The sequence below is a fragment of the Corvus cornix genome, chromosome 23 (genome assembly GCF_000738735.6).
Source record: "Corvus cornix cornix isolate S_Up_H32 chromosome 23, ASM73873v5, whole genome shotgun sequence".
Lineage (NCBI taxonomy): Eukaryota > Metazoa > Chordata > Aves > Passeriformes > Corvidae > Corvus > Corvus cornix.
In genome coordinates this window covers 4,896,625-4,912,298 of record NC_046352.1, presented here as the reverse complement: position 1 = coordinate 4,912,298, position 15,674 = coordinate 4,896,625, and the positions used below count along the sequence as shown (strand labels likewise).

At 44.8% G+C, this 15,674-nt stretch overlaps 1 protein-coding gene across 10 annotated transcripts in view; it reads left to right on the top strand.

The window, feature by feature from the left end:
- The window catches only part of TANC2 (tetratricopeptide repeat, ankyrin repeat and coiled-coil containing 2), a 195,641-nt gene that overhangs the window by 99,472 nt on the left and 80,495 nt on the right, over positions 1–15,674 (top strand). For all 10 annotated transcript variants that reach the window (XM_039564476.1, XM_039564478.1, XM_039564480.1 and 7 more), the window contains 2 exons: positions 6,647–6,795; positions 13,465–13,651. In XM_039564476.1, the coding sequence (XP_039420410.1) occupies positions 6,647–6,795; positions 13,465–13,651 (336 nt within the window). The remainder of the gene's footprint in view (positions 1–6,646; positions 6,796–13,464; positions 13,652–15,674) is intronic.

Genomic DNA, 15,674 nt, shown 5'->3' with positions numbered 1-15,674 from the left:
TTCAGGCAAATTCAGGGATGGGTGCCACTAAGGGAACTGTTACCCAGTTCTTGTTAGACACCCACTGAAATAGATTTCAGATGTTTTGAAAGTAAAAGTATAGCCATTAAACCAAAAATATTCTCTGGAGTACAGATGCATTGTTAATGTCTCCCAGGGGCACTACCCTCCATCATTTATCTGGAATTAGATGATGGTGGCTATCAAACCAGTCACAGAACTGCCAAATAAATCATAAAGGAATTTCATTTGCTTGTAAGCAATTGTGGCTGAAATATGTGGCAGCTCTCGTATAGGAATTGAAAGGAGGTAACAGAAACACTATGTGAAAATGACAATGTACAAAAACATTGAACATTTTGAATAGTTTCTTGAAAAGAGCAAACCTAATAACTCTGCCATAAAATGATAATTTGGTTTTCAAGGAATACTCTGAACATTTATGAGCACTTACGAACTCCATCCTGCTGCCTTTGGCGCCTAGAGAGGTGTTAGAGTTGACCCCTTCAGAAATCCAAAGGGTATTTGTAAGTAAGACATCTGAGAGAGCTGCCAGGCTCTGTAAAATTGCTCCTAAATGGCCTAAATCAGGTAAATTCCAGGGTGAATTGCAGAGATCTGCTGACGTATTTAAAGTGGGTTGAATTTTTTGAAGGGAGGAAGGATCAGAAGTATTAAATTGGTTGACAAGCTCAGGTTGTAATCTTTCTAATTTGCATTTTTGCAGTTCAGTCAAAGAAAAAAGTCGTTAAAAGGAGGCAGAAGGAGATGGAAAGTGTGGCAGTGTTCACTGCTGGGATCTGCTAAAATTGTTTAAAATAAAGGGAAAAAGGTATCTGTGTCAGCCTTGGATATCTCCACTCTTTCTGAAGTGTCTAAATAATTGAATGTTGGATTTAATTATTGTTACTAATGACTTAAGTGTAATATTTGAAGTTTGCTCTTGCAGTATCAAGCGGGTGAGGAGCTCTTGGGGAGGTTTGTGGCGGAGCTGCTGTGTGTCCTCCCCTGTCCTGGGAGCCCCACTGGCCTCATTGCTCCCACCCGTTGTCCTGGCTGCTGGATGGATCGATCTCCTCTCCACATGCTCCCATGTCTGCCTCATCAGGCTTTCCACAGCCTGCCCTGCCTTAGACTGCACATGCTCTCCTTGGAGCACTGACCTCCTAGCGTTCCAGGCCCCTGACCTAATTAACCTCCTTCCGGTCTCCCTGCCCACCCAGTCCTCTTGTGGCATCTATTCCAGTGTAATTTAATCCAGAAGCAGAGCAAGCAGTCAGGAAAGAATCATGGTGTGTTCCTCAAGGAGGAGGTAGAGGTGGGGAAATCACATATTCTAGTTTCTTTGACTTTCACAGATCATGGGATGGTTTAGGTTGGAAGGGACCTTAAAGCGCATCCAGTCCCACCCGTGCCATGGGACAGCTTCCACCAGACCAGGTTGCTCCAAGCCACTTGCAGCCTTGCCTGGGACACTTCCAGGGGTGGGGCAGCCCCAAGAGAGCCCAAACGCACCTTGTCTATAATCACCTTTAGCCAGAGATGAAACCACTTCCAGTGACATTGCCTTTGCACACACTGTTGCATTTACTGACCCCACATGAAAAATGCCTTTTCTAAACCTTACTAAAAATTATTTCCCAGTAATTTAATATAAAAACTTTTCCCCGCTTGGAATTTGTTGTGGTTAATTGGAAGGCAAGTGCTCCAAACCTGAAGTCAGCAAGTCAGGTACTGAAGTAAAAGATTTACGAGCTGTTTGCCACTGGTCCAAGGACTTTCATCACAGATACAGCCTACAGAGCACAAACACATTGCAGTGAATTTCTTATTTCTAATAACATAAATAAAAATCCATGAACAGTTCCAAGACAGATTAGTCTCCAAAGCTGCAGCCTGGTTGGAAGCAGAGGTAATTTGTCCAAGGAGCACAGAGATTATTTATTATGTTTTTGTAAGAAAAATGTAAGCAACTAGCCTTACTTTTCACTGCAAAAGCAAAAGAAATCAAAAATAAGACATTCAGATTCTTTTGTAGTGAGCTGTACAGAAATGAAACATATCTTCTAAAAAGTGAAAGATAATATTAAAAATATTACATGAAATTCACAATCAAATTTTAGGCAGTCAGTAATCTTCTTTCTTTTAATCCTTAATCTTCAGAAAAGCCAGGTAACTGCAGGATTGTATGTGAGAAATAACTAAAAGCTCTCAGAGAGATGTGAAACAGGCTGTCCTTTTAAAACAAAGTACTCGCTGTGTTCAGGTTATCTGGCACTTTTATCTACCAGAGCATTAAAATGCTGGGAGCAGACCTCGGAGCCTGTGGATGTAATGCTGCCACATGCACAGAGCGAGCGCGAGTGGGACAAACGGCAGGAAAAGCCAGGAGGGTGAGCGTTCCCTGTTCCCAGCACAGAGCCAGGAAAGGGAGGGAATCACAATCCAGCCCCAGCCAGTGGAGTCCTGTACCTGTGCCCAGCACTCCCTTAGGAGAAGTCCATCTTCATGATAATGGAATAGTTGAAAATCCAATATAAATGTGACTTAATTGCTCTGATGGCCTTGAAGGTCCCTTCCAACCCAAACCATTCTGGGTTTCCCCTCAGAGCCAGGCCAGTTGCTGGTGGGTGCCAGACTGGATCACACTGTGGTGGCTCTGGTGTCCTTTCTGGTGCCATTTCACTGCAGAGGGGCTTGACATTAAACTCTCTTGCTGACAGCCAACCAAGGCTTGCTGGGGTCCACCAGTGAAGGGACAGGATGGGCTCTGCTTTACTGGGCAACAAACCAAAGCACTTCAGCATCCCAAGTTCTATCATACCAACAAAAGAATTGCTTCTTTTTTTTTTTTCTTCTTTTTTTTGTTTTGGTTTTTGTTTTGTTTTGTTTTCTCCTATGGACGAATTTTTTCTCTTGTTTTGTGTTAGGAACTGAATTCAGCCTCTCCTGCCATGGTTAAGTTGGTGGGTAGTGACTTTACTAGGAACTTAGGGATGTATTCAAGACTTGTCTACTCTAAAGCACTTGGAATACCTGGACAGGCAAATGTAGCTGACTTGGAGATGTGACTGTGTGCTGGGATACAGCGTTTACCTGGCTGTGAAGTGCTGGGAGATAGTTACTGAGTGATTCCATGAGACATAAATGACAGGAATAGCCAAGTAAAGCTGTCAGCTGGCATGAAAACCTAAGTTATGTGGTTTGGTGGCCAAGAGGAAGCTGACAGAGACCTGACTTGGTGTATGACTACAGTTACCTTCCAGCACAGCAGCGCACCAGCTCCCAAGAACCCTTTTCCTCCTGCAGTTTTGTGTGTGTTTCTATAAAAATATAAGCTTTCTGCTGAACATAAAGGGACAAGTTACACCGCCCATAGAACTCTTTAAAATACTGGTGCACATGCAATGAGTTGGGGGGGTAATCTTATTTAAAATTCCTGGCACTAAGCATTTGATTGTTGCTTTTAGTATTACTGAGTGTTGATGCAGAAGCACATGAGCTCATGTAGTAAGTGCAGCAGCTTCAGACCATCAACGTGTTGGGATCTCTTTAATCCACTGATTGACTTTGGGTTTGCATGTACACAGATGGGCAGTGTGTTACAGGTTATTGATATGCCACTATTATTGGAGTTGACTGGGGTGTGTGTTAGAGCTGCTGTAGCTGGTTATAGCAGTGGTGTCAGAACAGTTAAAAATATCTCAGGCAAGTTGTGTTATCAATTCTGTGCTCAAATTTCCTGGTGAGACGGGAGTGTGCTGAAGTGAGTGTAAAATGTGGTCGCAGCACCAACTGGATAACACACGTGGGAAGGGAGAAAAAACCAGTTACGCCCTTTCACTGAACTTAGGAAGAGAGTATTAGGTGTTACTGTCAGCCCTGAAAGGCACCTTACAGCTTTCTTCCATAATACCCATTCACGGCACCTCAGAGCTGTTATGTCTGTTCTTTGACATTCAGTTAAATGACTCCACTTATTTTGTAAGACTTAAGGAGGGGATAATCCAGTACAATAGAGCTTTGCTTAAGTTCAAAGTTATCTGTACTTTGAAAGCCAGGTTACAATAAAATAATTGATAATTCTGCATGAAATGTGAAGGTCTCGCAGCTCCGCTGCTGTGGTTCAGCTGGTGATACCTTGTACCACAAGCAGTATCCCGCAGGGAAGGAGCATGGAGTGACAAGACAAGTCGGAACAACCTTAAGATGAAAGACGTCAGAGTTAGATCAGATATGAGGAAGAAATTATTCCCTGAGAGGGCGGGGAGGCCCTGGCACAGGTTGCCCAGAGAAGCTGTGGTTGCCCCATCCCTGGCAGTGTTCAAGGACACCTTGGATGGGGCTTGGAGCAGCCTGGTCTAGTGGGAGGTGTCTCTGCACATGTCAGGGGGTGGCACTGGATGAGCTTTAGGTCCCTCCCGTGCCAAACCTTTCCATGATTCTGTGAATTACAATCACAGACTGGTTTGGGCTGAAGGGACCTTGAAGATGTCGTGGTTCCAAACCCCTGCCGTTAGGACTGTTATCAAAGCACATAATTATTATCTTCTGTATCTTCAATGTACCTACACAGTGACCTGGGGTAAGCTTGTAGTTCTCTGTATTTTACAGGTGAAAGCCGGCTTGGTGCCCCTTGGAGATGTTTTAGGGGTAGGTTAAAAGAAGAGGGGGTTAAGGACAAGGTTAAACTCAACCTCCAAGGAGTGAATTTTAGTTGGGAGTTGTTCCCAGCACTAAGCCAAAGGAAACTGGCTGTGCCCAGTGCCCTACAGCTGCCTCACCTGGGCACTCCTAAATTGTCCCAGGTGGGCAGTGCTGAGGTAGATCCAGCTGTTCCTTTCTGCCCAGATGTGTAAGTCAGCATCATTTGAATATTATTGATATCATGGTTGTGAAGACAGGATGGGGAATGCACAATAAACTATGGAGCCATATTCTGGGAATGGCTTTTACCAAAAAGGTCTACCTTTAAAAAGGTAGTCTAACTTTTTAAAGAAAAAAATAACCTTGGAAATAAAAGTCTCTCTAGTTTTCATTTTACGTAAATGTCTCTGTTCTGGCTTGGTCTCCTAGAGCCAGTAAATGCCCACAGATTGACTGTGGGTGGTCAGCAGTTCGGCAAATTGGGCCATCCATCTAAATTTGTCTCTCTTAAATCTATCGGATTCACGTCAGCATTGGTTCAAGCAGTACAATAGGGATTCAATGTCTTAGGCAGCTTATGTGGACCTACTGTATCATCCATTTTCATAACAGTGAAGCCACTGTGGAAGGACAGCTCCAGATGCTCAACTTCCAGAGCTGGTGGTGCTTAGGAACGCAGCTGTGGTTGCATGGGAGATGCTCCCAGGCTTTTAATTTGCTGTAGTGCAGATGAAACACCCAAAAATTGCTGTAAGCTTCTGTGAGCTGTACCCTATGAGGTTAAATGGGAATTTCTGGAAGCAACTGGCTTAAATTTCCAGAGGTTTTGTACCTATCCCAGATTCCATGATTTGTGGGTTTCAGTTACAGTTATCAAAAAGCAGTGTTTTATTTAAAATAGCATCCTTTTACTGTAGCTGCAGGCTGAGAGCCAGAGGAGCCCAAACCAGGACAGAGCTGGGAAATGGAGATGGGCTCTTTTCCAGATTGTACATTATCAGATAAATAATTAACTATAGACTAATTGCAAATCCTAATTAGTCTCCTACAACTGCACTAAGCACAGTATTACTTCAGTGTAACATGGTAAGAACTTGACCTTCAGGCTTTCACCCTGCTGCTGGTGTGAGCAGGAAGGAACTTGACTTTCGAAACCCAAATTACCTGTGTGATACTACAAGTCAGAAACCTCCACAGATTTTTGTTACAAAATTAAACGTATACAGAAATGCCGGTATACAGGCCTGGCCTTTTCCTGGTATGCATTGCTAGCTGGAAGCTTGTCTGTGCTGCTTTTCCTACAGGTGGTGGAAAAAAAATTAGGGAAAATTATTAGCAATGCTGGTTTTGGCCTGTTTTGTAGACTTGATGGGGAATTGGCAGGCAGACTGCTTTGTGGCATGGCCCCTAGGGTGAGTGCAGAAGGTAGGTTGTACCTGGAGAGACTTGATTTTCATATGACCATGAGTGTGTTGGGCCAGCAGGTGCCTGTGGAAGTTGCACGTGTATTTTCTGTCCTGGTCTTTCCTGTTAACTGCTCACAGGTTGGTTGCTCTGCAGCTCATGGAGCACCTTCCAAATGGCTCTCGTAGCCTTGTCTTCTCTGTGAGTAACTTGGGGGCAATTTCTGTGTGAGGGAGGAGAGCAAACACTCTCTCTTCTCCAGTGCTGGTGCAGAAAATCTTGTTCCCTGGTAGCTCTGGTGCTTCTGCTACAGGGACAAGATGCCTAGGTGTGCTTCCATGGGAGGTGCTGAGAAAATAATGAGCAGTGAGAGGAGAAGCAACAGTTAACATTGGAGAAAACATGTATCTATGGTGCATGATCTAAAAGTAATGACCAGCATAGAATGCTAAAACAGGCTTGAATAACATGAATAACCTGAAAACCTGGATACTGAGGGTACAGCATGAACAGGTAGCGCTGTTGTGTTGGTAAAGCCACTGAGCAGCAGCCAAGGTAAACAATTCCTGTCTGAATCTGGTTTTCTTCTGTTTAGGTGATGCTGAGCAGGAGCTGGGACCCCCTCCATCCGTAGATGAGGCAGCAAACACACTCATGACTCGCCTGGGCTTCCTCCTCGGAGAGAAAGTCACGGAGGTTCAGCCAGGGCCCCAGTACAGCATGGAGGTGCAGGACGAGAACCAGGTATGACTCCCCTGATCCCAAGTGGCATGGGTTGGGATCACTGTGGAGCTTGGGAGAGGATGGTTATTGTCTAATTCCATGGCAACCAGGTGTGTCCTAACAAAATAATGGTGCTGAGGTAAAGGTTGCATCTCCTCTTCATGCAGTGACTCATCCTTCCAGAACAGCAGGCCGTGGTTCAGGGATCAGCCATGTGAGACAGCTTCTGTTGTTTTTCTGTTTCTGCAAATGTAGGAGTGGGCAGTGTTTCTAATCAGATTATAGTGACCAAAATAATCTGTACTTGCCTGGAATCTTTTTTGTGATATTTCAGAAGTACTTTAGTAGTGTTACATAAAGACTCACAGTCTCTGCAGAAGGGAGAGGGAAATAGTAATAGCCTAATTTTACAGATAGTCACAGTTCTTGCTCATATTTGCCCAACAAGGTGATTTCATGCTTGAAAACAGATAGAGAAGGCAAATCATAAAATCTTTATTGTGATGGAGCTTGTTATACCCCTGGCTGGCTGGACAGCTCTGGGCTATGATACAGATTTTGTAGAAACTGCCTGAGCCTGAGTTTCTCCCTCCTTTTCCTCAGGTGTGGACAATCTGCAGTTTTTGCTGAGAGTGAAAATAGGAGCCGTTTCTCTCCCGCCTCTTTTTGTATTTAAATTGACAGATGGATAGTCCATGTAGCAGAAGAGTACAAAACTCAGCAGCCACTTCCAATTCTCTGTTCTTTTAACAGTCATTGGGTGACTCTGCACAAGTCAGATATTTAACATAGATGTAATTCAGAGAACCTGAATTTCTTAAAAAAGAGAGTCAGTGAGAAGTGGCCTGTCCTCAGCACAGGAGAGATGTGGACCTGTTGGAGCAAGTCCAGAGGAGGCCACGGAGTTGGTCCGAGTGCTGGAGCCCCTCTGCTCTGGAGCCAGGCTGGGAGAGCCAGGAATGGTCAGCCTGGAGAAGAGAAGGGGAGACCTTAGAGTCCCTTCCAGTGCCTGAAGAGGTCCAGGAGAGCTGGAGAGGGATGTTGGACAAGGGCCTGGAGTGACAGGAATGACTTCCCACTGACAGAGGGGGCTGGGTTAGATGGGATGTTGGGAAGAAATTCCTCCCTTTGGGGGTGGGGAGGCCCTGGCACAGGGTGCCCAGAGAAGCTGTGGCTGCCCCATCCCTGGAAGTGTCCAAGGCCTTGTTGGGTTGACTGACTGACACAAGAGGTTTTTGATCTCCTGCATGAGCTTGTTTGATTGAGAACCAAGAAATGTGATTTTGTAAAGTTTTTGCCCTTAACACAAACGTTACACTTTTAACACTTTCCATTCAATTTTTTTCAAGCAAATTGTGGATTTAAAATGGATTTTGCTTTACATTGGGCTAGAAAATGTCCTTTTAACAGGCACCTATTTGAACTGAATACTTCAAAGCCAAGCAGAGCTTTTACTATAAATGGTTCCTTTTGTTGTTGCGTTTTGACAAAAATTAAAACCCCATCTTTTCTCCAAAGCCAAGGATGTCTTTGGAGAATAAATAAAAGAAAAAATCTAAAGAGAAATAACAGAGACTTGTCCTCTAAAATAGATTGGTATCTTGGGCTATGTGCTAATTTTTGCATGGAAAAGTTTTCTAGGGTCTTTGAATGCTATTCCTGTTCTGGAAAAGATAAAGAGGGGCTGGTTCCTCAATTACCAAGTTAATTTTTTCCTTCCTTTGTAAGCGTCTCCTGCTGTTAGCACTTGCCTAGAATCCCGGAATACTCAAGGTTGGAAGTGACCTCACGAGATTGTCCCATCCACACACCCTCCGGAGGCAGGACTGGCTTCAGGGAGGGACCGTGGTTCTCAGGGCTCATCCACGCAGGGTTTGAACATCTCCACTGGTGGAGATCAGTGGGCTCTCTTGACAGCCTGTCTTGGGGCTCACCAACTGTGAGAACATTTTTCTTCTACCGAGAAGAAAATTTCCTCGATAGAACCTGTTACTGTAGCTCCTTGTCCTTTCCCTTTCCACTTCTTAGAGGAGTGTGGCTGTGTCTTCTCTCCGGCCCCTGCAGATAGTGGAAGGCTGCAGCTGTCCTTGGATCCAGTGTAGCTGTCCTTTCTGGAGGCTGAATGAACCTTCTCCATCAGCATCTCATCTTCCTCCGTCAGCATTGCCTCTTCCTTCCCTCCATCAGCCTCTCTTCTCCATCAGCCTCTCTACCTCAGCCCTAGCCATCTCACATTTTTGGGACTCTCCTCTGACTCTGCCATCTCCCACTGGCTGTCTCAGCAAACAAATCCTGTCCAAGCTAAAGCTGCTTCCAAATTGCAGCAAATTCTGGGAAAATCTCTCCAGATCTCCATCCCAAACTGAATTTCTTCCACTACCCTACTTCCAGTCATGTTGAAAATCATGCAATGAGATGTTTATGGGATTTGCAAAGATTAACTCTTCTATTAATCATTGATTAATTAAAATCTGATTGGGACTCTGGCCAGTAGTTTGCACTTGAATTTAAAAATTAGAACCCTTTTTGGGTTTTAATGTGTTAATTTACATGAGCTGGGCAAAGAAAACATTCTTTGTATCAAAAGATGCTGCTTGTTATTCCAGCCATGCTTTGCCTTCTCAGGCGAGACAATAATTGTTTGCCATCTCACCAGTGCATCAGCTGAAAGAAAGATAAGGAATAGGAATGTTTGCACTGGAACTGCCCAATCTGTACATGTCTATGTTGCCTTTCCCCCCCCGCCCCGTTGTCTTACTTTGACTATATCCAAGGATATATTCTCTAATCCAGATTGTAATGAAATAGTATGTTTTCTGTGCTTTTAATCGTGATTTCCTGAGTGGGAGATCCCAAGTGCTGGGGATTAAATCCTTTTTCTCCTACTTTTTGGGAAATTCGCTCTAGCTGTACTGTCTGCCAGAGCAGCACAAAGGACGTTGAGGCTCTGGCAGAACAGAGTAATTTTTCAAAGTTCAGTGAAAATGTGACAGATGAAACAGCAGCAATAATAATACAGAATGTTCTGTCAATGGAAATTTATATTTAAAACTCACACAGAGGAACATTCTTCTATATCAATACAAAAATAAAACATGTCAGTCAATGCCAAGTGATATACTGTGTTATTTCATAATTTCCAGTTGCAAGGAGCTTGTTCTTCAGGAGCTGCATTGATAACACAGCAAATAAAGGAACTTCTATCACTTGCTGGCATTTCATGAAACAATAGTTTTATCAGCTGGAGGGAAGATGAGTGTACCATCCTTGCATGAATTTTAATTTGCTTTAAAGTGCAGTGGTTTCTGTGTTTTAAAGCTAGTGGGTGTTATTTTGTACTAAGTTTCAGTGGGGATTCGTTTAAAATGACAGTTAAAGCAAAGACATAGAAAAACTTCACCATAAAGAATTTATAATAGTAATAAAGCTTTACATTCTGGAAGATCCCATATGTAAGCTGATGGAAATTTTAGATGCTGTAGTTCGAGATTGGCAGGCATTTCTGGAGATCATCTAAACCAACCTTCTCCTTCAAGCAGGGGCAGGTGAGATTGGGTTGGGTTATTCCCCACCTGAAATTCTCTGTACAGTTCTGGTGCCCCCAACATAAAAAGGACATAGAACTGAGCAGAGCTAGGCAGAGGAGAGGCATCATCTCCTTCCCCTGCCAGCATCACACTTCCACATGCAGCCCAGGATACCCTTGGCCTTCCTTGTCCAAAGCTCCCAAATTATATTACCTTAAACTTGATGCAGTTCATTGGACTGTCAGCGAGTTAAAAAAAATATTGGGAAAAGCTGATGTAATGGTTCAGGTGTGCTGACAGAGTCCCATCAGCTGTGATAAATCAGAAGATAGTCCCACTGTGGTGGGTAGCTCAGTGAAAACATCTGTGTGGCACAGACCAGCAAGCCAAAAAGAGCCCTGTATTAGGTTATACTAAGAATAATAATAAACCCCGGCAATTATAAAGGGAAAAAAATAATGGAATATTTTCATTGAATATGACACACAGGTAGTTTTTAATTTGGCCAGTACAATGAATGAGCTAGAAATAGTTTTGCAAAATTAAAAGCAGATTTAGAAAAATCAGTAGTGTATTTAGACACCTGAAAAACTTGCAGTATGAAGAGACAGAAGAGGTTTGTGGGGAGAGAAATCGTGTTACAGGTGATGTAATGACTGTGTGAAACCAGAGTATTCAGAGAGCCAAAATTCCCAGAGCAGTCAGCTTACTTGCAGTTCCTAGGAGGCACTGGGATAAAAGGAGAGGTACTGGTAAGTGCCTAGAATGTGAAAGAATGGAAAATAACAATAACTGGGATTTACCAGTGGCACTGTAAATTGGATGGAGAGAGGAGAGTGTTGGTTTGCTTGTCCCAGGTACTTCAGGAGATGACCATGTGTTGGCAGCCACCATGTACACTGCAGGTGTTTTAAAATCACAGGATCATTAAGGTTGGAAAATACCTCCAAGACCATCAAGTCCAACCTTTGACTGAATCCCACCATGTCACTAAACCATATCATGAAGTGCCACATCTGCTGGCTGTTTGAACACTTCCAGGGATGGCGACTCCACCATTGCCTTGGGCAGCCTATTCCAATGCCTGACCACTCTGTCAGCGAAGTTTTCCCTGATATCCAATCTGAACCTGCCCTGGCTCAACTTGAGGCCATTTCCCCTTATCCTGTTGCATGTTGCTTGGAAGAAGAGACTGACCATGATGGATACCAGAGGGAGATTAATTAACATGGAAATATTCACACGGTTTATTTTCTGCTGTGTTGGGGTGTCTGTTTTAACACACAAACCTGCTGGCAGAGCTGTGGCCATTAGCACTGTGTCCCTGGCTTGCTGATGCGCTGATCCATGTTGGGGATATTCTGTAATTAAGTTGAGATTGATTCAGCTCCCTCTAGCATGAGAGCAGAGCTGGGGTTGGCTGAGAGGCTGCCCCATCCCCCTGCCGGGGATGCTCTGTGTTGCCTCCAGCACCAGGGCAGTTCCACTCTGAGTAAGGATTTTTACAAAACCCATGAAGCTGGACAAAGTAGGTTTTTTCCTGGTAGCTTCATGTGGTAGCTGCCTCCTAATACAAAACACCAGTAAATCTTCTACATGTTCGACTTTAAAAAGTCCCTCCCAGACATTTTTTCTAAGTTTCAAATATGAAATAGGAAGGAGGAGTAAAAATTACATGTCAAGCCTGTTACGCAGTTTGCAGGTATGATGCTCTCTGTGGTCTCCTTCAAATGCCACAGAGAAGGGGGGATACAAAGCCACACAATTATATGGGGATGTTCACACAGAATTAAAGAAATCTCATTTAAGCAAATTCCAGATGGGGAATGAACCTCTGCTGTTCCTTCCTTGGGACCAGGATCATTTTACGGTGAGTGAAGTGCAACCTGCTGAGCTTAGCTCCAGCCAACAGCAGCAGTGCAGAACTGGCTGTGCTCTGCACTGTCCCCTGAGCCAGGGAGACACGGGGTCACCTCCCTCTGCAGCACCCTAAAGATGAACTCCGGGGAGGATAATGTGCTGAAACTCCCATTTTTTAATGCTTACTTTTTGCCCATCCTTGAGGGGCAATGGACTGACCCTCCTGAGGGTGTGGCTCCTCCAGTGCCCACCCTGTGAATGGGTGCCTGTTCTGTCAGCCAGTCCTGTGCTAGGGAAGTGTTGAAATTGCCAGTTTATTTCCAAAAAAAATCTCTGAAGTCCAGTGTAAGGGTGATGAAGTTGCTGTGTTGGGTACACAAGAAGCCACCTGCGCCTGCCGAGCCCCTTGACCCTGCACAGCAGTTTTGTCCCCTGCAGGTGCTCCAGGATGTGTCTTCAGCAGGTAGAACCTTTTTCCAGGGGAGCTTCTGTATCCAGTAGCCTGTAGTTAAAACAAGGGTTCTGTCATATATCAAATTGAATTCAAGAAGGATTTTGCATTTTTAGTAAATCCATCTCCCTACACAGTATCCTATAGGGTCTTACCAAAAATCACTTTTAAAACAGCATCTTCTTTGTGCTGCTGCATTTTCCATATTATGGAGGGATTTTTTATACTTTGTCTGGTGGGGAAAGCATGCCTGGGCAGGGAAGGGCCATCTGGTACCTAGATAAGGGATCTCTGTTGTTTTCCTGGAATGGAGGAAACATTTATAGAGCAAAATAAAAACTGCAGCCCCACAAGGATTCTGAGCAGATGGAAACAGCCCAGAGGTCTTTGTAGGATTTCCTGGATATGATGATTGTAGCTGTAAGTAAAGGTGAGATCACACTGTCTGCTTCCCGCCCCAGAGATCTCCACTTCAGCAGAGGCACAGAATTTACCTTTCTGTCACGATTTTTGTTTATTTGTGCTTTTTTCTTTTAAGCTTTCAGTTCAATGCTAACAAAATAATCAAAACTCCTGATCAAGTATGGAAATCAGGCTTTTGATAAATACCACTATTTATGTTTCCTGCGGCTCCTATTGAACATGGAAGCTGGGATCTCTGAGGCATGAAGGGGAAAAACGAGCCTGGTGTCTGCCAGAGGTGGAGGGTGGCCTAGCGGATGTTTCATTTCAAACTGTAAAGCACTTCTTAACCTCACCAGACAAAGCAAATCCTCAAGTGTGAGCTACCGAAAGACTTTCCCCCTCGCAGTGCCTGTGGTGAGTGATGTGTTCCCGCTTGCCGTTTTCCAGAGCTCGGCGGTGACGCAGCGCATCAGCCCCTGCTCCACCCTGACCAGCAGCACGGCCTCCCCGCCGGCCAGCAGCCCCTGCTCCACCCTGCCGCCCGTCAGCACCAGCGTCACGGCCAAGGACTGCACCTATGGAGCCGTCACCAGCCCCACATCCACGCTGGAGAGCAGAGACAGCGGCATCATTGGTGAGTGCCAGGCCATGCTCCTCCTCCTTCTCCTCCTTCTCCTCCTGCTCCTCACTGCTGGAGGCTGAGCCCTGCATGGTGCACTGGGCTTGTCTAACAAGGGTTGGTTTATAGTTGTAGAATCCCAGGATGGGATCTTGAAGAACCGTCCAGTCCCACCCCTGCCATGGGCAGGGACACCTTCCACTCTCCTAGGTTGGTCCAAGACCCGTCCAGCCTGGCCTTGGACACTTCCAGGGATGGGGCAGCCACAGCTTCTCTGGGCAACCTTTGCCAGGGCTTCACCACCCTCACAGGGGAGAATTTCTTCCCAATATCCCATCTAACCCTGCCCTCCCTTTCTGGCAGTGGAAAGCCATTCCACCTTGTCCTGTCACTCCAGGTCCTTGTCCCAAGTCCCTCTCCATGTTTCCTGGAGCCTCTTTCGACACTGGAAGGGGCTCTAAGGTCTCCCTGGGGCCTTCTCTTCTCCAGGCTGTACAACCCCAGCTCCAGCCTCACTCCAAAGCAGAGGAGTTCCAGGCATGTCATCAACTCAGTGACCTCCTCTGGACTCCCCAGCAGTTTCATGTCCCTTGGGGACTCCAGAGCTGGATGCAGTACTCTATTTAGTTAATACTATTTATGTCATACACCTGTGTTTGCTAATTAGTGGGAAGATTTTGCATTATTCAGGTTAATACTGCAGTGACCAAGGTGATCTGTACCCCTCCATCTTCCATTCCTCACAGGTAAAACTACATAATAGTTGGTGAAAATTAGGATGTATGAGGTTGATAACTTTGCATCAATTAATTTACTTTTGGAACTTGTTTAAATGGTGCAAGAGGAAGCCTTGGGCAGGAGCTGAACTAAATTATCACAGATTTCAGTGAATTTCTGTAGGTGCTGTGGCAGGTTTTTCATTTGAGTGATCTGTGGGTTGCAAGTGTAAAGAATCTGGAGAAAATAACATACACAGATTAATTCTGTTCAGTAACTGTACAGGCACAATGGGAAACCATTAATGTTTGGATGACATCAAACAGGATGGTTGTCACTTGGGTGTCCTTGCCACATGTTCTAGGTTAAGTATTTCCCCAGCTTAAGGTTATATTTTGCCAACAATTTATGTAGTGTTTAAAAAATGAAAAAGAAAGGCAGGTTGATTATTTAGGGAGGTTAGTTGCACTAGTGGTTAACATTTTGCTTGGCTGATCAGGGAATCTGGGCTTGGTTCGGCTCCTGGATGCCACAGCAACCCTTGCAGCACTTATGTGTGCATAATCTTAAAATGCAAATGGGTGAGCTATTCTGAGCTGCGTGCCAAAGTAGGTTAATGAATCCCACAAAAAGTCACTGCAGGATCCCACCCTCTTGCTTCCCTTCTCACCATGTCCCACCATCAGAGCTGCACCTTCTCCCACATCCAACCCCAAAGCTGGGCTGGGCTGGGCTGGAGGGACACGGTGAGTACAAATGGATGTTTGATCCCAGCTGGGTCCTGCCTCTGCCCAAGCTGTCAGTTGGGTCTAAGAGCTGAGCAAAGGTTAAAAGGATAAAAAAAAAAGTTACAAGGTCCAGATCTTCAAATTCAGATATTCTTTATTTGTAAAAGAAAAGCAATGGGGAATGGGGGAGAAGGTGAGCCAAGAGGAGAGGTAGGAGCAAGTCAGCCCTTTGTCCTGGATGCCATGGAATCCTTTCCATGTAAAACGGAATGGCTGGTGAAAATCCTGACCTGTCTATAGCCTCTGAACAGCTTCCAGGACTTTTTGGCTCTCACTACGCAAAAGCAGCCAACTGTTAATGTCCAAAAATCTGCTACTGAGAAGAAAACTGGTCAAAGAATCATATGCTGCTGTGGGGGAGCTTTGCACCTCACAGCCCCTCCAGTGTGAGTTTGGAAGCTTTGCTGCTGGAATGGAGCAGAATACAGGAAAACCTCCACCAGTCTTAGCAATCCTATAAAATAACCAGCAAAGTTTTTTTGCCAGTATGCCAAGTTTGTCCAGGTGATGTTCAAGCAGCACTTCATGTCATT